The following is a 23,546-nucleotide window of genomic DNA, read 5'->3' as shown; positions in this document are numbered from 1 at the left end:
CGTGGATGGGTGCAAGCCTGGCCATCATCCCAGAGGCCTGATCCACAGGCCTGCCAGCGCCGCCATGACAGCCTCCCAGCCCCTCCAGATTCCAGTGGGCTCACGCTTTCGCTGCCGTTTGGTCACCTCGAGGCCTTGTCAGCATCTTTGCACGGAATCAGTTAACGAGCATTCACTAGTGAAGCAAGCCCTGTCCTCAGAGAGCTTCCCTTGCAGACTAGGGTTTCTGGCCTTCCTGGCTCTCCACTGAATGAGGGGGCTTAAGGAAGCTCAGCTGGCCCCTTGTTAGATGTGTCCCCTTGGGCAAGTCGCCCCATCCTTCCGTCTCACTTTCCTTTATATGATGAGGGATATTTTCCTTATTGTGTATAGTATTGCAATCAATATTATGTAGAATGATTCCTTGTACGTAATGAAGTGTATTTTCCTTATTACAATGAAGCCCTTATTGTTCCCGGTATAGTGAAGGCTACATGCTATAAGATCTCTTTCTCTTCTAAATGTACGCTGCTGGGAGTCTGCCAGCTACTCTGACATGAATTATAAGAGGCAATGTGGTGCAGTGGATAGAGAACTTTGCTTAGAGTCTGAGGACCTTGATCTGAAGCCTTCTTCTACCTAGTTCACTTTGGGTATGTACTTGGCCTCTCCGGGCCTCAGTTTCCCTCCCTGTAAGAGGAGTGGGCTGACCTCGGTCACTGGAGGGCCCCTTTCCTGCTCTGATTCTGGGAGCCTGTGAGTTCAGAGAAGGCCTGCTGCTCCACTGAGATGATGAGGGCCAGCTCCAAGGACAGACTTGGAAAAGCCGGCTTCTTCCTTGCCTGGCAGGTGAGGCCCTGGGTATCCGCCCTCAGCACCCATTGTGCAGAGCTGGCCTGGCATTTCCAGGCCTCTCCCTCCCAGGGTGACAATGGCCCGCTTCCCCCTGCACAGTGGCCCTGGGCAGAGGGCCAGACAGTCGCATGTATCCCTAGTGTTTATTCACCAGTCTCTGGAACACTGAGTGCTCTGTGTCAGGCTTTCTGTGGGGAGAGGAGAAGCTCATTAGCAAGTCATCAGAAGAGGGGAAACAGGGCACAGGAAGGCGTCCTTGGCTTCACTCGAGAACTGGAGGGGCTCGAGGACCAAGGGCAAGGCGGTGCCTTCCTGGGCACTGGCTACCTTTGTCCTGTGCTGTTGCCTCTGGCAGGAGGTTAAGCGGCTAACGCTGGAACACAAATGGCTACCTGGCACGTCAGGCCTCTGAGGCCAGTTGGGGAGGAGTGGTACCCATAGTGTGGGAGGGAGCTGAGCCTCGAGGCGGTGGCCTCCAAAGACTTGTTCCTACCCGCTGGGGCCCTGAATTCCCCATTTCTTACCCAACACCCACCCAGCTTCAAGACTGGCCCACAGCTGGGAGGGCCAGAGCAGGGCCTGGGGACTGACGGCCTGCCCTTGTTTTGTCTGTTACAAGAATGAGTGGATTCTTGTTTGCCCTCTGATAACGGAGGCTTATTTATCAAGTGGGTATCCTTGTATGCCCCTTGGTGTCTAGCATGGGCCCAGTTTGGTGCAGTCGGAGGCTTCATGGCCTCAGTTCCTGATTCTCCCCTCTGCCCTGGCCAGCTTCCTTGTGTTTACTCCGTGTGTGTGTGTGTGTGTGTGTGTGTGTGTGTGTGTGTGTTTATGTGTGTTTATCTATGTGTGTCTTACTTCCCTATAGAATGTAAGTTCCATGAAAGCACAGACTGGTTCATTTCGTTTTGGCATCTGCACAGCACCTGGCACACATAAGGTGCTGATGTGGATTGATTTAATGCATGTTTCTGAATTAAATGTCAATGAGGGACTGAGACCTGAGGCCAAGTTACGTGGAGGAGAGTCTGATGGAAGCGACACTCGAATCCAGGTCCTGTGACATCAGTTCCCAGGCTATGTCCCAACAGTGCCTTAGATGGGAAGATGGAATGCGTAGGTTATTATTTGTATAGGATAAAATGACAATAAAATGATGGAGCGTAGAAGTGGGGGCGCTTGTCTTCCAGGGCCAGGTGCCTCAGTGTGTCTTTTCCTCCCTTCTTTGGATCTCAGTTTCACAGAGGCCAGAGCTGGGAAGGATCCCTTAGGCAATCTAGATCAGCACCCCCATTTTGTAGTGGAGGAAATGAGCCTAGGTCTGGTCAGTGACTTGCTTAAGGTCACACAAGGCATGAAATGCCAGAGGAAGGATTTGAACCCAGACCCTCCCACTCAAGAGCCAGTGGTGTTCCCACTGGACAAAAGTTGCTTCCCCAACTCCTTCATTTGCATGACAGAGTGGGCTGAGGTGCCAGCAGTTGGTGGTTGGTAGGTAACATAGGGAAGGTCCTGGACTTAGGGCCCTCCTCATACAGAGAAGGAAACAGAGTGAGAGCAAGGAAGTGCCTGGCTTAACTAAGGGCAGAAAGCACAGTATAGTTGAGTCTGGATTTGAAGTTGGAAGTGCCAGTCTCAAGCTCTGCCATTTCTTCCTTATGTGATCTTGAGCATCTCCCTTCCTTTTTGGGAGGTCTGTCCATAACTCAGAGAGTTTAGATGACTTGGACAAAGGTCACATGTCCAGAGGGTGGCGGGAGGCAGGGCAGGAACTCATCCATGGGGCAGGCAGTCTTGTCTGTTGGGAAAGTCCTGGGGGCTGAGTCAGTTATCCAGTTCTGTTTCCCAGCCCCTGGCAGTGGCTGCAGCCTTGTCCTGTTGCCTTCCCCTCCCGCTGAAGAATCAATGTAAGGCCCGTGGTGCTCCAGCTTGTGGGTCAGCAGTGGCCTCCTAAAGTGTGGATAATGACAAGCAGGATCACTTACACCGTCTTATCACCTGGAACCACAGCCATTGCCCCTGAGGTTTCTGCCCTGCTGACATGCTCACCTCCATGATCCATTCCGTGGTCTTTCCCCACCCACGGTGGCCTGTGATCTCATTAGTGTGGGGATCTCCTAAGGTCTGATGCAGCTCAGCCACCCAGATGTGACTGACAGTCTTGGAGAGTTGTTGGGGGCATGGAGATGTTCTGTGACTGACCCAGGGTCACATAATTGTCCACAATAAGCAGTTTAAAAAGAAAAACGGACATGAGAATAAAGGCCATGGATCCAGAGCTGGCTGTTGCCTGCTCACATCCTGGTGCTGTGTGGCTTTTCTGTGGGGCTCTGAAAAGAGCTGAGCTTTGCCCCTGGGTACCCAGGCCCTGGGACCCTCGGGCAGCATTCTGTTAAAGCCACTGGATCCCTTCTCAGAATTGTGTTCCCAAACAGTGGGATGATGGAGGACATCAACTCTTGAGATACAGCGACCAAAGTATAAACAGAGGAGTCAGTGGACCCCAGGTTGAGAATGTTTGCTTTTGATTCAGCTCCCTGCCACTTAGTACCTAGGTGACCCTGGCTGAGTCACTTCCCTGCCCTGTACAATGAGGGTCTTGCCTAGGGGACCTCTGAGATTCCTTCCTGCTCTAGAGCTGTGGGCCCTGAGGTCTCTCTTTTGGAAGTTCTTGTGAAGGACAGAGCCTCTTAGAGGCAGCACCCTCATTGAATTTCCCCCAGAAAAAGTCAAAACAGCTTTCCTGCAGCACCAAAATGTCTCACTGAGGCTGCACAGGCACATTCTGGGATGCATGGGCCTGAAACGAGCCCTCTGAAAAGGAGGTGTTACTCACAAGTTATTGACAAAGTCGTCCAGACCCTGCTGGCCCAGGGCTGATGGGAGGCCACGTGGACGGCGGCCTCCTCCTTCAAGGCTTCTGGACTGCTGGCTTTCCATATCAATCACTCAGTCAGTCATCAGGCACTTAGTGTGTGTGCCTACTGTGTGCCACGTTTCTGGATTCTGGGTCAATGGTGTTAGTGATGTCAGACTCCCAAAGAGGCCAATCTACCTTGTGCGTGCGCTGCGACATTCTCTATACCATATGTACCCTGCAGCCCACTGCCACTGGCCTCCTGGCTGTCCATGAGCAAGATGCTTTGTCTCTTGGCTCCCTCTTCGTATCTGCCCACTGGCTTTCCTGGGTCCAGTCTTTTACAGGAAATCTTCCCCAACCCCTCTGTTAATTATTTCCTGTTTATCATGTTGGGCGGCTAGGTGGCACTGCAGTGGATAGAGCACCGGGTCTGGAGTCAGGAAGACTCATCTTCCTGAGTTCAAATCCTGCCTCAGACACTTACTAGCTGTGTGACTCTGGGTTCACCCTGTTTGCCTCAGTTTTCTCATCTGTAAAATGAACTGGAGAAGGAAATGGCAAACCCCTCCAGTATCTCTGCCAAGAAAACCCTAGATGGGGTCACAGAGAGTTGGACAGGACTGAAAATGCCTGAATAACAGCAGCATTTATCATGTAGATAGTTTGTTTGTTGACTCCCCTATTAGATTATGAGCTCCTAAAGGACAGGGACCTTCTTTTGCCTCTTGTCCCTAGCGCTTAGCAGCAATGTCTGGCACATAGCAGGTGCTTATTAAATTTTCATTAATTGATTGTATTGAGTGTTTATTTATTTTGTTAAACATTTCCCAATTACATTTTAATCTGGTTCTTGCGTGAGTTTTGTAGGCATCAAGTTTGACACCTCTGTTTTGGAGTGTATGGAGTAGGATCATAGAATTAGAAGATCTCAAGCCAGCAGGGATTGTAAGGTCATCCAGTGCAAAATGGAGAAATTGAGGCTGACAGAGAGTCACACTGCAGGTGTGTGTCTCAGGCCGGATTTGAACCCAGGTCTTCCTGACACCAAGTCAACAAGCACTTATTAAAGCTTACTATCTGTTGAACACTGTGCTAAGTGCTTGGGGTTGCAAAGAAAGGCAAACCAAGTAAGTCCAGGGGTCTCTCTAAGCTCCTCGAGAGAATCTGTCTGTCTGTCTATCTGCCTATCTACCGTCTGTCTTCTGTCCTTCCTTCCTATCTGTCTGTCTATCTATCTGTCTATCTATCCATCTATCATTATCTCTCTCTAGCAAATTAATGTATTGCCTTTGTGTTGTCAGGATCTAGTAGAAACACTGAAGCTTAATAGAACTTTAGCATAATATGTTAAATGTTTGTAGAGTTGAATCCAGGTGATTGTCCTGGTAAGCACAACAGATCTGGTCTCCCCACCCTCCCCTCTGTCCTGCCGCTGCCTGGTCTAAGTTGTCCACCACACTACAACGTGAAGAATTCATTTTTGTCTTTGTACTGCTCACACCTGCCATGAGATCTAGATGCAGAAGAAGTAAGTGTTTGTTTGGGGCAGGGGTGGATTTCATAGATGTTGGGCCCCCAGCAGTGGTGGCCTCTATCCGTAAGGGAGCAGAGGGGAATGTCCAGGTGGCCCATACTTATCTCCATTCTCCTTCTCCAAGGAAGGAAGGTTACAGAGATTCCATCTGTCTTGGCTGTATCTCTTGACAGCATCTGTTGCCTGCTGAACAAAACTAAGTGTGAAAATGGATAATATTCAAGTCTGCAAAATATTGTCTAATTTCAAATTCTTCTGTGGCAAAGGCCATAAGAGAATAGTCTCTGGTTTTTGATCTTATTGGGGGAAGGATATGTGTGAGTGACCTGGTTTTTTTTTTGCCTGTCAAATACATGTACCAGTTACCTTATGATAAAAGTTTCCTGAAAATCATTATTAATTCCAAATAAACACTTCCTCCCCTGCTCCAAAGCCTTCAGTGGCTTCAAGAGAAGATCCAGATCTTTTAGGCAGGCATCTAAGGCCACCTACCATCTGTCTCCCACCGACTTTGTCAGTCTTATTCTTTACTCTTGCCTTTCCCAAAGTCCGCTTTGTATGCGTGTGTGTACAAACAGGAACTAGATAGAATAAATGGGGGGTCATCTCAGAGGGACGTCGCTAATCTCTGAAACCTTCGGGGCCCAGATTGGAGACCGTCTCCTCTAGGAAGCCTCTACTAATCTAGCCAGTCATTATTTCTCTGGCTCTTCAGTATTTCTTGTACAATATTTATTTGTGTATTTGTGAGATGTTTCTGGTAGTATAAGCTCCCTGAGGTCAGGGATTTCATTTTTTCAGAAGTCTCTCGTCAGGGCCTGCTGTAATACTTTGAATGTAGTACATGCTTAATTAATGTTTGTTGAGTTAAATTTGGGTGCCTTCCATTGGTAGACTTCTCAGTTTAGTGGGAGGTACTGAGCCTGTTCTGTTGACATGATCTGTAAGAACCCAGGTCACCTCCATGCCATGAGAAGGCATTGGAAGACTTGAATGGAAGACACATTCATATACATATATATATATGTATATATATGTGTGTATATATATATATATATATATGAATGAATATACACATATACATATGTAATTTGAATAAGCATAAATGACTTTTCCCTTTTTCTTATTACAGCACCCCACCGCCCCCTCTCGCCCCCCGCCGCTTTCCTTATTCCTTTAATTATTCGTATTGTTTCTTCGATTCTCATATCCAAACTCCATGTGAATCACTGCTGCAGGGCATCTTGCCGCTAGAAGGACGTTTAAGATATTATTGAAACCAGAAGCTATGAGTAGCGGTGGGCTGCCTCTGTCCCTTCGAAAGTTCCTGATTCTCCCAGCCCCAGGTGTGGGTACATGGGGATGTTTGTTGTCCTTGTGGCCTTGCTCACCTCCTTTTCCATCCCTCCTGGCCCATTTAGTCACAGAAGTCACCGTAGTCCTTGGGGCTGGGCTGGGTTTGTGTGCCAAAGTCACTGAATGGTTCTCAGCTCAGAACTTGAGTGGTCTCAGAGAGGGACAAGAAGATGTGAATCGCCTCGGAGCTTCTGTGAACTCAGCATGCATTTAGTAGGCATCTCCTGTGACCCAGTCGTAAGGATGGAACACACACAGTTGCAGGGCGGGCCTCTAGAAACACGCCAGTCCTAATTGCTCTCCCCCAGCTCCAGACCCTGAAGGTTATCTTTCCCTGCTTTCTGCTGCCATGATGGAAGAAGTGGCTAATGATGATCTTACTCACAACTCGCATTTCCATTATTCTCTGAGGTTTGCAAAGTGCTTTCTGGGTGTTTTCTCCTGTGGCTGGCTTTCTGCGGTGCCAGGTTTGCTGCTATTGTCCAGAGCCTTGAAGAGGGTGGCTTCCTGCTTAGAGCAGCTGAGCTTTATGCAAGGGGGTTTGCAGAAGGCTCTGGGAGGGGCCGCAGGTGGGGGATCCCCAGGGCCAGCCTGAATCTCTCATGATTCATCATTCGGAGGCAGCACCATGGCCAATGAGTAATGACTTTGGAGATGCAGGACTTGGAATTAGACCTTGGCTCTGCTGCTGCCTACTTATGGGACCTTAAGGGGTTGGAGCTCCATGGGCCTCAGTTAACTCATCTGCAGCATAAGAGAGTTCTATGAGATGGCCTCTGAAGTTTCCTCCAGCTCTAACAGAATGTCAGAAATGGGAAGGGCTGTAGAGACAGCCTTGTGCACCAGATTCATTGTAAGGGGAGGACACATGACAGAGTGGACTTGTCCAAGGACACTGAACCACCAAGTAACAAAGCAGGAGTTTGATCTGAAGTTCTCAGGTGCCCATCTTGGGGCTCTTCCCAGCAGACCACGTTACAATTTCTGCTTCTACTCTTGCATTCTCGGTTGGGTTTTGGACATTTTGCAAAAGAAATTAATTATTTATTATCCATTTAACTTTAAAGAGCAGCTCGACCAAATGAGCTTGCTTTACAACTATTTACATTGGAATAAATGAACTTCTCCAAATAAAATGTCCCCAACAGCTGGACTGTCGATCCCTTTGGGTCTTCATCCATGTTTTTTATCTTTAGCTCTTTCTGCCTTTTCTTCTATCTAGCTGTAATTAGTATAGATCATCTGGGCTGGCCTGCTTCTCACTCAGCTTTCTTTTTTAATTTAATTTAATTTTTTTTTTGCTTTGCATTATTTCACAAGGGATCTTCCAGATTTCTTTACATTAATTATATATTTATTGACCTTAATTACATTGTACCATTCCACTACACTGATGTCATGCATCCTTGTCTCTCTTCTCTGGGAGCTTTCTCTTTTCCTCTTTGCTCATTCCTTGTGTCTCATCCTCAGTATCCTTCTCTGGCTTCTTCTCTGCCACTCTTACACTTGCCCAGATCTCTTCTATCCTTACAAAAGCCCTTCCCTGGTCCCTGCCATTCCCTCTGGCTATTGTCTTATGTCTCTCATCCCAAGAGGACCCTCTCTTCTCCCTATACCTGCTCCCTCCTTTGTTTCCCTTCCTATTTGCTTCTCAACTCCCTGTGGTCTCCATTCTGATCCCATGACTCAGCAAAGTCTTCCCTGCTCAAGGTGAGCAGGGTTGTCTTACCGAGGTGTTCTTTGTTCTCATTGGCCTGGGCCTCTGAGGGGTTGACAGGTTAGACTCTGTTTAGACACAGCGCCCTCACCTTTCCTCCATAGGCTTTTGTGGCAGTCTTCTTCCTTGTTCTCAGAGTCCTTTCCTCCATCATCCCCGGGTGTTCCCCTATGCTTTGTTCTGCGTTTTCTTCCCCACTGTCTTCCTCTTGGTGACATCATCTCTTATCATGGGTAAAGTCACATGACTTCCAAATCTTCATCCTGGCCCTTGTCTCTTCTGAGATTATCCTTCCAAGGTCCTGGGGACCATCAGCATGACCCATAGTGACCTCCAGCTCACCGTAGCACAGTTGCAATGTTATTCCCTCTTCAGCCGGCTCCTTCCCCCAACTTCCTCATTTCTGCTGATGGTGCAGGCATTATGATTGGGGAGTGGGAGAAGAGGCATTTATTAAGCTCCGGCTCCTCCCACGTGCAGGCGCCTAGCTAAGCTCTCTGCAGGGATCTCCTTTGATCCCAGTGGTCATCTCAGTTGTCACCTCAGAGTCACCCTTGACTCCTTGCTCTCCATCAACCCTAAAATCCACTCAGTTACCAATCTTGTTGCCTCTCCCTCCACAACATCTCTTGGGCAGTCCCCTTCTTTCTATGCACCCCCCTGTTTCTGGCCTTCATCACTGCTGGCCTGAGGGATGGCAGTGGCTTCCTTATTAATCTCCCTTCTTTACCTTCTGCCATTCATCTTCCATAGAGCCTCCAGATGACCCTCCTACTGGTATCTGTACAAATCATGAATCTTTGGAGGCTCCCGTTGCCTGGGTGATTAAGTCCAGACTCCTTTACCTAGCACTGAAAACCCTCTGCAGCCACCAGACCTTCCCTTTCTGTTCTAGTCCATGAGCCTCCCCTTCATGCAGCCTCTGAATTGGTCTCTTTCCTCTGGGTCCTTGCCCAGGATGTCCCCCATGCCTGGGATGCCTTCCTTCCCTCTGCCTCTTAGGATGCCTATTCCTGTTGTTCACGTTCTTGATGGCAAACACCTTGTATCTATGTACCTGTGAGCTGTTTTACCTTCCAGATGGGAGGGAAACTCCCCGAGGGCAGCAGCCGTTTCGTTTTTGTCCTTGGATCTCCCTGTGGCGAATGCTGCACAATTAATTAATGTTCATTAAGTTGATTATGGAGTTGGGGTGGGGTGGGGCTGTGCCACGACTACTTTGGCAGCCCCCTCGATACATGCATGCCTCTTCCTACATTTCTGGTTTGGCCCTCGTTTCACTTCTCTCTGATTTCACCACATGACTCCTCTGGGCCTTTAGGGCCCTTTTATTGTGGGGTATTGATTCAGATGTAGAATCCTCTGGTCCAAGGAGGAACCTTGGGCACATAGATTAAGTGACTTGCCCAAGGGCACACTGGTGAGAACTTGGGTCTGGAGCCCTCCACTCCAGATGCAGGGAAAATGAGATTTAGAGCAAGAAGAGACCTGTCCTTGAGGAAGATGTGGCCACACCCTTTGCTGAAGGTGATCTAGGGCAGAAGGAGCCCAAGTGGAATTGGAACCTTTGTTCTCAGTGCCAGTCTCAATGCCAGACTCTTTCCTGGTCCTCAGGTTTAGAGGAATAACTGAGAATCCGCATCCCAAAGGAGAGGCTGTTGGGTAATCTCATTGAAACGTAAAGATCTGGAGACCAGAGCTGTCCTTTTTCTCTCTGAAGTTGCTGAAACGGGTCCAGTGCCTCTTGCTGATTTTCTGTTCAAGGCCAGACAGTATGAAGGTTCCCCATCAGAAGGGCAGAGCCATTTCAGAGTGGGTCAGGGGGATGACTGATTTCATGAGACTGGTTCATCTTCTGCATGCGGGAGAAATAAATACTTATCTTGTGACATCCTCTGAATGGACAACAGATGGCTAAGCAAGCACAGATTCCATTTGGACTAGTAATAGAAAGCGGCCTCGAGGGTATCCAATTTTTGGTTAGATGGAGGAATTTCTAAATTGGAAAAATGCTGTTGATTCCGCAGCAGGTCCCTGGAGCCCAGATTTTCGTGTGTTAATAATAGTGCATCCCGTACCATCACTTAGCAGAGAATCTGGCACATAGTAGGTGCTTAATAAATGCTTGGTGCCTGAGGATGAGCATCACCACCCTGCAAATGACGGGATTTCACCCCAGAAGTCGGGCTGCTGGGCTAACTTGTGCTCCGGTGCCCAAAGGCCCCCCAATGGTCATTGCTAGACACTGTGCTTGGTAATTACAACACAAGCACTTGCCCTCCAGAAGCTCACAGTCTAATGAGGGAGACAGCATGCAAACCACCATACACAAACAAGATCTAGATGGGAGAAAGTGGAGATAATCTCTTAATTTAGCCTTAAGGGGACTTGAAAGAAGCCCAGGAAACCCATGAGATAGAGGAGAAGGAGGAAAATTCCAGGCATGAGGGACAGCCAGGGAAAATGCTGACTCAGGATTTGGAGTGTTGCTTCTGGGAGCTGAGCCTGACCCGAGTTTGAATTCCTGCTTTGCCAGTAATTAGCTCACTGTGGGTTTGTGGCCGAGTCCTCTTGTAGAGAACAGCGACATTGGACTGGACCCCTCACCCTCCTTGTCCACCCTCCTCTTTGCCCACCTGCTGATGTCAGTAGAACAGATGTCTGGTTTTCCTGGATGTTACTAGATGGACGTAGAGGGGAGGTCCAGAAAACTTCTTGGAGGGCCGAGTTTGAATAGCAAAGAGGGGAAGAGAAGGGGTGTGTGTGTGTGTGTGTGTGTGTGTGTATGCACGTGCACACGCATGTATTTATATATTAGTGTACATCGGGAAAACAAACCTATGCTGATCATAGGTCCCTCTGAGGTTTTATTCTCTGGAGGTTCCTCAGAAATGCCATTCTGTTTGTCTGCAGAGACTGACTGTCCTTCTAGTCTGGGATGCCCTTCTGTATTCACTTAGGCGTCCTTAGCTCCCTTCATGGCTTGGTACAGAGGCTGATGCTGCTCTAAATGTTTCCCAAGTCCCCGAGTGATTGCCCCCACCCAATGCCTAGAACTCTCCCCCTCCTCACCTCCCCCTCCTCACTTCCTTCTCAGTGCCTTCCTTCTGGTGATGCCTCCAAGGCGTCCTATCCATATCTTGTTTGCATGCAGTTATTTGTATGTTGTTTCCTCCCTTAGACTGTAAGCTCCTTGAAGGAAGGACTGTTTTTGGTTTTCTTTGTATGCTCCACACTTCACACATAGTGCCTAGTACCTAGAAGGCACTTAATGAGTGCTTCTTCACTGGACTATCAGTATTGTGACATTGTGTGGTACTGATATCGGCGTTGGTGGGGAGACTGGGCCATCCGGTCTCAGCTTTGCGGTGCTCCTGGTCTGGCCCACGCAGGCCTTTGTCAGTGTTCTTGCAACGGAAGGGAGCTTCACATCAGCGATGACAGTGAATCTGCTCAGAATCCCCTGGACAGCTTATCCGCACAGCTTATTTTTGGAGAGTGGGGCTGTCAGATAGTCACTAGAAATGAGACCTTTAGCATTTGTTTCTAGCGCTTGCTTTCCTGTCCCCATTTTCCCTGAGTGTCTCTGTAAAGCTGACAGGGATTTGAGTCAATGCTGGAGCATCCTGGACTTAAAAAGCTCCTGATCCAAGTTCTCCCTGGGGATTGGCACTTACTGACGCCCCAGAGCAACACAATGGAATGACCTTTCCTTGTGCGAGAGATCGATGTCTGGCTACAGGCCATTTTGTTCAGTCTGACAAATTCACAGTGAATGCACCAGAACATAGTTGGTGTATCTGACAGTACTGGCTGGATGACAACATGTTCTTCTGATCTTTTTTGTTAGAATGGATTTGTCATTTCTTCTTTGGCTCCATAAATTGTCTTGGATAAATTTTGACTTCTTAGGAATTAAGTCTGTCTTGATACACAAATGATTCTTATCTGAGAACAAGTCAATTTCTTATGGAAAAACAGAAAAAAAGAACCCTCAATTAAAATCCAATTCCATTCAACAAGCTTCTATTAAAAAATGAAAATAATTCTTTTTGGTGAAGGAGTGATCAGTACACATATTTGCCATGTTTCCCTGAATTTTTGCCCCTCTCACCCATTGATGTCTGATACTTGATGGTATCTGACATGGAAGCCTTCAATTCAGCCAGTATTTATTAAACACCACGAGCCAAGCCCTGTGTTGGGGCTTGGAGATAGAGTAATAAAATTGGATAATTGTAAGTACATTCAACTGTAGGATCCAGTGTATAATCAGAATCAATGTTACAAAAAGTGTCGCAGTAAATATTTTGATACATTTCCTTCCCATCATTGACCTTCTTGGGGCATGTGCCCGGCAGTGAGATCTCTGGGTGAGAAGGCATTAACATTTTAGTCAGTGTAGCTTAGTTCCCATTGTTTTCTGGAAGAGTTCCCGCTAACAGGGAATCAGCATGCCTGTCTTTCCATAGACCCACCAACACGGACTCTGTGTTTTGTCACAGAGTAAAATGCAAAGTAATTTCTTGAATGGGGATAGTGAGAACAGTGAGGGGAGGGTTCTGGGAGGTTCTTGTCTAGGCAGGAAACTCAGCCTGTGCTTTGAATGAAGCCTTCTAGATTTACACTGAAAAAAAAAAAAAGAGAAGGCCACTTTCTGAAGTTTCACCAGAAAAAGTCTCATTTTATTTCAGTATTTAAATAACACAAATGACTTGTCGAGGGTGCCTTTATGTTTTCTCTAATAGCTTTCCCCCCTGTTTTTTTCCAGCTTTTTATAACTACGATGCCAGGGGAGCTGATGAACTTTCTTTGCAAATCGGTGACACCGTGCACATCTTGGAAACGTTTGAAGGTAGGCCTGCCTGTTGGGGTGTCTGTAGTATTATCTGATGGGGCAGACAGTACACATATTTTTGCACCTAATGGACATAACATTATATGGTAGCTTCTTTTCCCTCTCACGTTAATAATGGCCCTTTTTTTCTGAAGAACAATTTTTCTGCCTAGTGAATGCTGCCTCTCTGCTTTCTTTCTCTGGAATAGTGCAGAGGTTTGCTATGATTTAAATAAAATATTCTTAAGAGAAACTCAGCTCTACAAGGCCATTATTTTAGCTTATAAATGTTCCTTTGACACAGTTATGTGCCTTTTAAAAATTCAGTGCATTTCTTATAAGTGGATGTAGAGCTGAATTCTTATTCTCCCACCACTTAAAAAAGATGACCCATTTGGTATATTTTTGTTTCTGGAGCTTGTGGTTGGATCTGAAGTGGTAGGGATTGGGGGGAGCTCAATCTGGTCTGCTAATGGTCTGACTGGGAGTACCTGGGAGCTCCTCTTCCCCTCCCCTCTTCTTTCCAGGGCAGTGGCAGGCCTGGTGATGGGTATCAGCAGGGGCAATGCCAGGAGGCTACAGGGGCTTGAGGGTCTCTGCCTTTGGCAGGTCCTTGGCTTTTCAGAAATTCATTTGGATTCTCTCCTTTACAAACATTAATGTGACAAGAGAGCCTTTGTTTTTGGCTGTTAACTGTGGAAGAAAGAAGTGGTAATAGGCAGATGGTGGGTTAGAGCCCTTCCTGGGAGCAAAGACAAAGTTTTAGAAGTGTTTTTGCATTCTTTGGGGGGGATAACAATACCAACAAGAAGAAGAAGAGTACCAGTAACTGACAACACTGGAGAGTCAGCATTTCGATGGCACTTTAAGATTTGCTTTACAAACATCATCTCAGCTGATCTTCACAACAGCCCTAGGCATGTTTATAAGGATGAACAAATAATAAATACGAACATGGGACCTTAGAGGTGGGGCAGGGGACTGGGCCTGTGATGCACCTGGCAGAGGGACTCCTGGGGAAGGAAACTTCTTCCATGAATGCGGGTCAGGACTCTCTCTGCTACTTAGAATCTCAGAGAATCACCCAAAGCATTGAAAAGGTAAGTGACTTGCCCAGGGTCATGTAACCACAACAGGCACGGCAACTAAATTAATCAGAGACTCTAAGTCTATTTTGGACAGCTACTCCACTCCCAGAGCTTGGAGGGACCATGAGGCCATGGTACCATGAGCAAGAGCCCCTCCTCAAACACCAGATAAGGGATTGGTCAGCCACCCTTTGATGGAAGGCCTCCAGTGTGGGAGAGGCCCTAACCTTATGGGTGTCTGTTTCCCTTTGGGATCACTCTAGGTAGGTGGTAGGAAGTTTTTCCTTGTATTATGTGATTGCCTAGATAGACAGACAGACAGACAGATGGATGGATAAATAAACGGATGGATAAATAAATGGATGGATAGATAGATGGGTAGACAGGTAGATGGACAGATAGATGTTTTTGTTGTTGCCGTTCAGTCATTTTCAGTTGCATCTGACTTTTCATGCCCCATTTGGGGTTTTCTTGGCAAAGATACTAGAGTGGTTTGCCATTTAGATCATTTTGTAGATGAAGAAACTGAGGCAAACAGGGTGAAGTGACTTGCCCAGGGTCACACAGCCAATAAATGAGGCTAGATTTGAACTCAAGAAGAAGAGTCTTCCTGACTCCAGGCTGAGGAGCATCCTCACTGCCCCATACAGGCAGATAGGTAGCTAGATGGATCGGTAAGATAGACAATAGATAACAGAATGAAATTTGTACCAGATATAAGCTGACTAAACAGCCTGAACTGATAGTCATTGAGTGAGAAGGAAGGAAGGAAACCAGAGCCTTGGACCTCTTGGTATCTGACAGTATCCCAGGGATCTTCAGGGAGTTCAGAAGCACCATCATGAGCCCAGCCCTTCCCTCCATCTCCTTGGCCTCATTTGTTTCTGACCCTCTCTTCATGGGAGCTGCTTCTTGGGGGCTATAAACAAGCAATAGGGGGCTCTTGGAATGCCTGTGGATACTGAGAATGTTGAAGGGGGCTATGACAGGCTCCCCAATCCTTGGATAAGCTCTAGCTCAGGCCCCTGAGGTCAGTTCTAGTGATTTACTTTGTACAAAGCATGTAAGGGCTCTCAGCCGCCATGTTTCCGGCAAGCTGTGACAGGCCTGTCTGTTCTTCTCAGACACCTCTTAGAAGCACAGATCTATTAAAATACCAATGTCCCACCGCCGCTATTTCTGTGTCTGACTCATGCTGTCAGAGTTTCATTCCATTTGTACCTTTTACACTTAAAATAGAGTATCTGTGAAATCTGTTTCTTAAAGCTAGCCTTGCCTGGAAACAGATGTGAGGCAGTAGGAGCAGATGCCTGTCTTACAGAAGTTCAGTCATTGGAGGGGCACTTTTTGCTCATTTTCCATTTTTCCATTTGTTACAGTTGGAGCCCCTCATCTGGGTCTCCATTGAGGGTGCCAATCACTCTAAGGTGGATAGAAATTTAGAAAGGGATTCCTCCAGCTTGGAGCCCAAGCTCTTCTTTGGGACCTTCTTTGAGGAAGGTCTCTTTATGCATACCATTATGGTTTTGACATTGTTTGTAAAATTGTGATCCATTAAAAAAAAATAACTGTGTCACAGGATAATTTGATTTTTTAAAATGTTTGCACAGTCAAAAAGTTTAGAGCTGGGGAAGAAGCTTAGAGGTCATCTTGTCCAACCCCTTGTGAGCAGAGATCGGAGAAGGGAGCAAAGGTTTGTAGAGGATGTGTACAGCTGAACTGCTTAACTAATGGTCTTGTTTGGGCAAAGGAGGACGAAGTGGTATAGTAGCAGCATGGATGGCTTGAGAAGGTGCTGAGGGCTGGAAGCATTGGAGGGACCAGTGAGGATGAAGAATGGTGTTGGGAGTAAAAAGGAACAAGGAGGGGTGGGATGATCGGATTAAGGAATTTCGGGATTTGTGATCTTGGAACTGGCGTGTACGTGGAGGATGTTGGAGATCAAGGTTGTGCCCGTCTCTGTGTGTGCTGTGTGGCCCAAGTGGAGTGGAGGCATTGACCCTGGGGAGCTGGAAGAATGAGAGACAGATGAGGCAGTCTGAAGGAAGGTCGCTATGATCCCTGACCCTGAGGCCGGTTGGCTCTCGATTCACTTTTCTGTGCTTCTCTTTTATTTTGCTTAATCTTATTTTACAATAAGTCTTGTTGATGTCTTTGGTTTTTATATCCCTTAAGTTTCTCTCTGCATCCTTGTCCCTCCCAGAGTGCTTCTCATATAACAAAGAATATATTTTTTAAAATTATTATTTTTTTCTTTTCTTTTAAATTTTTTTCTTTGTGGAAAATGGTAAATGACTTATTTCTTTTTTTTTTTAGACAAATACTAAAACTTGAATACGTAAGAGAAGAAAAAGAAACATTATAAACTTAAATATAAAATAAAAAAGGAAAAAACATGTCATGTGTGCAGCATAACATAGGAGATGATTCAGAATATATAGCAATAACTTATCATTTCAAAGAATATTTTTTTAAAGAAAACAAGAAAAAAGGGAGAAGAGAAAATTAAAAAACAAAACACCCAGCCAAACTGATCGATACATGCCGCCCTTTTAATAACAGAACTCTTATTTTAGTCAATCATTAACTTTTTAAAGCAGCCATTGATTTTAGCCAGTGTCGTGACTGGCAAGCTCCCAGCGGATGTTTGTTAGTCAGCTTTCCATCTTCTTCCGTTAGAATGTAAGCTCTTTGAGGTCAGTGACTTGGACTTTTGTCTTCGTGGCCCCAATGTGTAGACCAATGCTTGACACGTAGTAGGTGCAAAAAAGTCAGATCTCTTTGGCTGACCTGTCATATTGTGATGTGAAATTAGACTGCCTGTTTGCCACGCTGGCCTCCATCTTGGCTTTTGTTGGGATGGAATTGTCCATCAGGTAATGGGTGAGTTTTGGACCAGAACCACTTGCATTAACCAAGGTTGTTTTCTCAAGGGGTCTCCTCATCCTTCATGACTTCAATTAGTTACTGTGAATTACAAAACAAATAATCCCTCTGTACTTTGGCCCCCTCTTAGATTTTGTTTGCTGTCCCACTTTTATTTTTATAGCCCTCCATTGGATTCCTGTGTTGGTAATAGTATTTCTCCTTCCCTACGAGAAAATCTATTTCTGTACATCATATGACACGCTCCTCTGCTTGGTGGTAATTTTTAGGACGTCATTAAGCTTACTACAGAGAATATGATGAGATCGCTTTATTTAAGGATCAGAGGGCGAATTAGCCTTCGGATTTGAAGGTTCATTTTCCTGGTTCTTGGCAGAGTTAGGAAGTAAGTAGATCAGAAATGGCAGCTTAGATGGAAAATAATGGAGCTGGAAGGATCCTTCATTTAAGTCCACATGTATTTATTAAGTACTTGCTATGTACTGGGCTCCGTGCTAGGGAGTGGGGAAACCAAGGCAAAGTTGAAATGTTCTACTGGGTCATTTAGGGCCCCTGCCCACAGGGAGGTAAAAGGTTAAAAAATCCGGGATGTGTAGTTAGTACAGTTCAAAACATACTTAGAAGTTGTCAACTAACGTTTTCAAAGCCACTGGTTAATTCCACAGTTCTTAGAAATCTCCAGGACTGAGATTTTAGTAAATCCTCAGACTTATGAAGGGCAGCCATTACCTCACCCTGTGACCTATGGGGTCAGTGGAGTGCCTTGGAGTCAGAGGGCCTGGGTTCAAATCCTGACTGCCATTTATTGGCTGATGCAGACCTCAGCCCTCAGTTTTTTTTATCAGTTGGACTATACAACCTTAATTGTCCCTTCTGGCTCTAATTGGATGAACTTGGGGCAGTTTTCTTTCCTTCTCTGGGCCTGAGTGTCAGCTGAGATTGTGGGGCTGGGTGACTGCTCTCCGGGTCTCTGTTAGCCTGAGATGCTCTGCAATAAAGAGGGGTTCTTCATATGCAGAACTTGGCCTATTTAAGCAAAGGAAAGAATTTTCAAACGGTGATTATGTCTCTTCACCTACCAAGATTAGCTTTAATTTTTTAATGATATTTGGATCTGGTCCAGCTCTCACCTGAAGAGGACTCCACAGCATCTTGACAGTTTTCAGTTTCAAAGATGGGCAAATGAAGCTGTTTCTACACAGTTCTTATCTCAGAGTGAAAGAGAATCTTTGGGCCGGAGCAGGGCTTCGTCTCTGTGTCACAGAGCCCTTCGGTGTCTGTTTGAAGCTTGTGGAGCCTTCTCAGAATCCTGTTCGTAAATGTTTGACAGAAGCACAGGGGCCCATCAAGCCTTTCCTTGCATGCATACATGCGCTCAGCAAGGAGGATACTCACCAATTAATAATGGTAACGGCAGTGATAATGATGATGGCCATCAGTATCACCGCCCTCTGTCATCTCATTAGAGCTTCACAACAACTTGATGAGGGTAGCACTCTGGGTATTTTTCGCCTTATTTTACAGATAAGGACCGGTGAGGTGACTGGCTCAGTTTGTGACCTGGCCTATTCCATTCATGGACAGAGCTAACTGTCTGAGCATGCTATATATAATCATAACATGATTTATCATTGTGATATAAAATGTTATCTGTAACACCACACAGCACAGTATAGCACAACTTGTTCCTTCTGTTGAGCTAAAATCTTCCTGCTACACTTTTCATTTGTTGGCTATCCATTTCATAATTCAATAAGTATTGTTAAGTGCCTGCTGTGTGCCAGGCAGTATGCTGTGCCCTAGGTCCTAGCCTTTGTACAGAATAAGCCCAGTCCATCTCTTAAGATGGCAGCCCTTCAGACTTTCAGAGATGGCAAGTGGTCAGTGCCCTCCATCTAGCTCCAAAGTTTCATCCAGATTGAACACCCTTAGCTCATTCCAGTCTGCATCCTGTGGCGCAGTTCCCAGAGCTGTTGGCATTGTGGTTCCCACCATGAAGAGGAAAAGCTGGATGATCTCAAAGTTTAACATCTGGACTGCTCTCTTGGCTTGCTCCAGATTACTGTCCACTTTCACATGTTGGTCCAGGACCCAACAGTGTTCCATATGTGGCATGTGGAGAGGACATGAGGATGAACATTTTCTTTGAACTGAATGCTTATATTAATGCAACCTTTCAAACTAATTTTCCCTCATCCTTAATTCATGTTCAACATTTTTAATATAAATGTAAGACTTTGTTCACACTTACTAGTTTTATCTTATTAAATCTGCTCTATTGAAAATCCTTCTGAGTTTTGTTATCTGTCTCAGCTTTGTGTCATCCCTCTTTAGGCTTGATAAGCCTGCTAGCATGATTCCTTTATTGATGAAAATGTTGACTAGGCCAGGACTGAGTACAGAGACCTGTGCATGTGATTAGACCAACTCCCTAGACTGACCTGAGTGCCCTTATCAATACTTTCACCCTCAGCTCTGCAACCACTGACCTGCCCTCTCTTTCCTCACCTGGCTCATTTTTTCATGTTCAGAAAAATAGCAGACTTGAATCCTTAGCTGATATCAGCCTTTCTCATCTCTATCACATCACCTCTATTCAGTCTAACAATTCTGCTTCCAAAGGGAATTAGGCTGGTTCCATTTTCCTGAACCTGTAGTGGTGCTCAGTGATCACCGATTCATTTTCCACAGACTCACAAATTATCTCTAGTGAGTTAGTGATCCATCCTAGAAAAGTGTCAGATCCACACCACACTTCGCTGGTGGTCATTTCCATCAGCTTCCAGTTTGAAAATGGGGACAGCATATTCCGCTCTGTATCATTTGGCACGTATTCCAATCATATGTTTGTGAAACATGGTTATGAAGATTTGACTTCCCTCATCCCCCACCAAGATGGTTGAAAAGACCATTTCATTTTCTTTGGAAATCAACCCAAATCCAGCCTGAGACACTTACCAGCTTAGTAATATTATTCAAGTCACTTAACCCCTGCCTCCCAGGGTCTTTATCTATAAAACCCGGCCAATAATAGCACCTCCCTCTTGGAGCTGTTAAGATTGTAAAATACTTTGCAAATGCTAGCCCTCGTCATTGTTAGCTTTCATATCATTCCGAGGCTTAGCCTGACTTGAAGGCCAGCACCTCTGAGTCCAGTCATTAAAATGAGGCCAGCCTCCCGGAGGAGCCTAGCCCTGGGCTCATGTGAGGCTGCTCTCTCTGGAGGTGTGCACCAAGGGCAGCACCCTGGTGGGGTGGGAGTCAGGGGGCTGACGGGCAGAAAATAGGTGCCTATCCATCCTGGGTCAAAGGCAGCTTGGTCTAAAGAACTTGGTCTGAATTCAGGGCTCCTGGAGAAGCGCCGCTGGAGGAGGAGTCCCCCTGTGTTCTTTGAGCTCTCTTCGATTCATTTAAATCTAATTAAACGCCCTCTTGGACTCGCTGCCCTGGTTCTTTGTTAGCTTTCATTTCACTTCTGACGTGGGCTGATCTGGAAAGCTGTCCCATGTTTGTCTTCAGGAGACATGTCTGAGATCTCGGATCTTCAGCACCAGCCCATGGTCAGCGTGTGCATGGTCAGGCACAAGAAGCCGCAAGTTCGAATCCTGCCATCGCCAGCCTCCTATGTGCTGGCCCACCTCAACTGGCCACCGTCAATGTGCTCAGCTGTAAAATGTGATTACTGATAGTGACACCTTCCTCACAGGCGCCTCATGGGGCCCAAGTGAGATAATGATCATCAGACGCCGGAAAACTCCTGCACACTCCGTGCAAACACTCGGGGGTCATGAATTACCTGCTTTATTGCAGACCGAAAGGAGCAGCTACGAGGGGGACACAGAAGACAGTCCTTCCTTCCTCTCTTGCTTTATTTCTCATCTCACCTACTGCCTATAAATTGTACCTTGACTGTCCTTTCTTTTCCATGAGAAGGGGCGCCCCTTGAGGGCAGGCACTGTTGGTTATTTAGTTAAAGGGAGGTGCCACTTCTAAAGCAGTTAGCACAGCGTGGAGCACACGGTGAGCGCTCTATGGTATTTGTTTTCATCCTTCTTATAATCAGTACCCCGAGAACCTGGTCAGAGTCTGTGCTTCACAGCTTTGTTGGATGAATGAATATTAGGTAAAGTAGTAAAAGTGAACTCAAAGAAAGCAGGACAATGACAATGGAGTTAAATGTTATTTTCATGAAAAAATAATGTATTTTTGGATAAGGGAGTTGTCTTCAATTATGCCAAATGTACTTCACTGAAGTTCAAATCCTGATTCCAAGAAGACCTAACTTAGAGCCTTTCTCATCTCTCTCACACCATCTCTATTCAGTCTTTTCTCTGCACTTAGTTCTAACGTATTTGATTATCATTCTTTTCATCCTACTGCAAATTAAAAGGACCAGATTTATTGTGCGTTGGTTAATATCTGCTTCCTTATCTGGGCTGCATTTTGCATGGACAGAGTTATCTGCATGTTGTTTCCTGCAGCAGACTCAGCTCCTCAATGACATGCATTATTTTTTGTCTTTCTTTGTATCGCCATGGCTTAGCGCAGAGCCTGGTCTATAAAAAGCGCTTAGTAAATGCTTGTCAATGTGACCACTTTACCAGCACGATGCACTTCCTTTGTGATGTGCAGGTGCCAGGGTGGTAGACGATGTATCCCTTTTACTGTTTGGATAGACTGATTTCTTTTTCCCCCTTTTCTCTTTCTTTAGGGTGGTACAGAGGATATACTTTGAGGAAAAAGTCCAAAAAGGTAAGTTGTCTCTCTTCTTTTCTCTCTTTTTAAACCTGGGAAAGAGCACCTATCTTCTGGCATTCTCTGTGCTCCAGAACATGTTGCCATTGGTGGTTGAGAAGATGGGCCGTGAGATCCCAGGGAGCAGATTCAGACCGCAGTGTGGTGCAGGGAGAGGCAGAGGCTATGACAAGCAGAGGCTGTGACAATCCGGGTGGGAGGTGAGGGGCCTGGGCTGTGTCATGGGAGAGGAGGAGTCAGATGGGAATGATGCAGTGAAAGGGAGATGGACGAGACAAGTCAGCTCTTGGGAAGGGAAGGATCAGAGGCCTGCAGGGCCCTGGAGGTCATGGTGCCTTCCCCAGCATGAGGGAGATTTGGTGAAAAGGCTGATGCTTTTGCTTTTAGAAACTTTAGAAATGTTGGGATTGGGTTGCTGGTGGACATTGAGGTGGACACGGGCCTCCGGCTGGAGCCTCTGGAAATTGGGGCCTGGAGATCTGAGATGTGCATTCGACCTAGCTGGAGAGTGGGAAGGGAGGTCAGAGGCCATTGTGTTCAGCCCCCCAACTTTACAGATGGTCACACTGAGGCCAGAAGAGGAGAAGGGCCTCAGTGAAGGCCTCCCAGCCTGTGGTGTCTGAGCCGGGTTTGGACCCAGGCCTTTGTGTCCCTAATGCTCTGTCGTGCTGCCTTAGGTTTGGAAGGGATCATTGGGCAGAGTTTTCTGAAGTGTAGCCATGTCCTGGTTCCTGTTCTTGAGAACTGGTCTGACCAGTCAGGCCCACAGCCAGCGCTCATTTTGTGGGATTCAGTTGGCCCCTTATGAAAGGAAGTTTGGATTTGAATTCGTTCAGTTTCTCTAATGGCAGTTTTTCCAAGGGTTGAGAAGCTAATCTTTTCCCACGCACAGGGCTGGGCAGTGGGGACATCTTCCTTGTCTCAGGGCTCCATGGACTTCATTTTTTACATTCTTCTTGGTGATTGGCTGGAGGAGGACACTTGTCGGGGATCCCCCCCCACAAAAGAAATTGTTTTTAGGCACAAGTTGGCTTCCTAGTAATGAATAATTGTATGCATCTGTTCCTTCATATAATAGATTGCTCCTTGATTCCTTTTAATTGAAGTCCTCACTGACCTCATTATGGCTTGTGCACATCACTTTCTTTTTTCAATTGTTAAAAACTTTTAATTAATTTTATTTAAAAATATTTTATTGATCCCTTTTTTTCAAAACATCGCCTTTATAGTCCCACGTATATGTGTCTTTTCCTCCTAGCTCTTGTCACAGAGAATAAAAGGGAGAGGAAAAGTCTCCTTTTTAATGAAATTCATTATTTAAATTTTCATTCCTTTTGGGGGAAGGATGGGTTCAAATTCCTTCCGTAGCTTTAAATGTTAAGCGTTTCTCTCCCTTTCATCATGTCTTTTGAAGAGCCAAGGGGTGTGATATAAGGCGGATGGAGCATTGGAACTTGGCATTGGGAAGCCTTGGGTTTGGATCTTTCTTTAGACATTTAAATAGTTTTGTGATGTTGGGATAGTTGTCTAAGTGTCCATTTCCTCGTCTGTGAAATGGGATCATAATAACAGCTATCTCACAGGAGCCTTAGGAGAGTCAGATGAGAAAACGTGTGGGAAGTACTAGGAAATTGTCAGTGGCCATGACTGATGATGTTGGTGCAAGGCGTGGGTCACTT

At 46.2% G+C, this 23,546-nt stretch overlaps 1 protein-coding gene across 2 annotated transcripts in view; it reads left to right on the top strand.

The window, feature by feature from the left end:
- DOCK1 (dedicator of cytokinesis 1) overlaps positions 1–23,546 on the top strand; it is a 604,993-nt gene that overhangs the window by 43,949 nt on the left and 537,498 nt on the right. For both annotated transcript variants that reach the window (XM_036734505.1, XM_036734504.1), the window contains exons 2-3: positions 13,073–13,156; positions 21,824–21,864. In XM_036734505.1, the coding sequence (XP_036590400.1) occupies positions 13,073–13,156; positions 21,824–21,864 (125 nt within the window). The remainder of the gene's footprint in view (positions 1–13,072; positions 13,157–21,823; positions 21,865–23,546) is intronic.

Source organism: Trichosurus vulpecula, chromosome 8, assembly GCF_011100635.1.
Source record: "Trichosurus vulpecula isolate mTriVul1 chromosome 8, mTriVul1.pri, whole genome shotgun sequence".
Taxonomy (NCBI): Eukaryota; Metazoa; Chordata; class Mammalia; order Diprotodontia; family Phalangeridae; genus Trichosurus; species Trichosurus vulpecula.
Note: the sequence above shows the minus strand (reverse complement) of the source record. Positions and strands in the feature narration are given on the sequence as shown.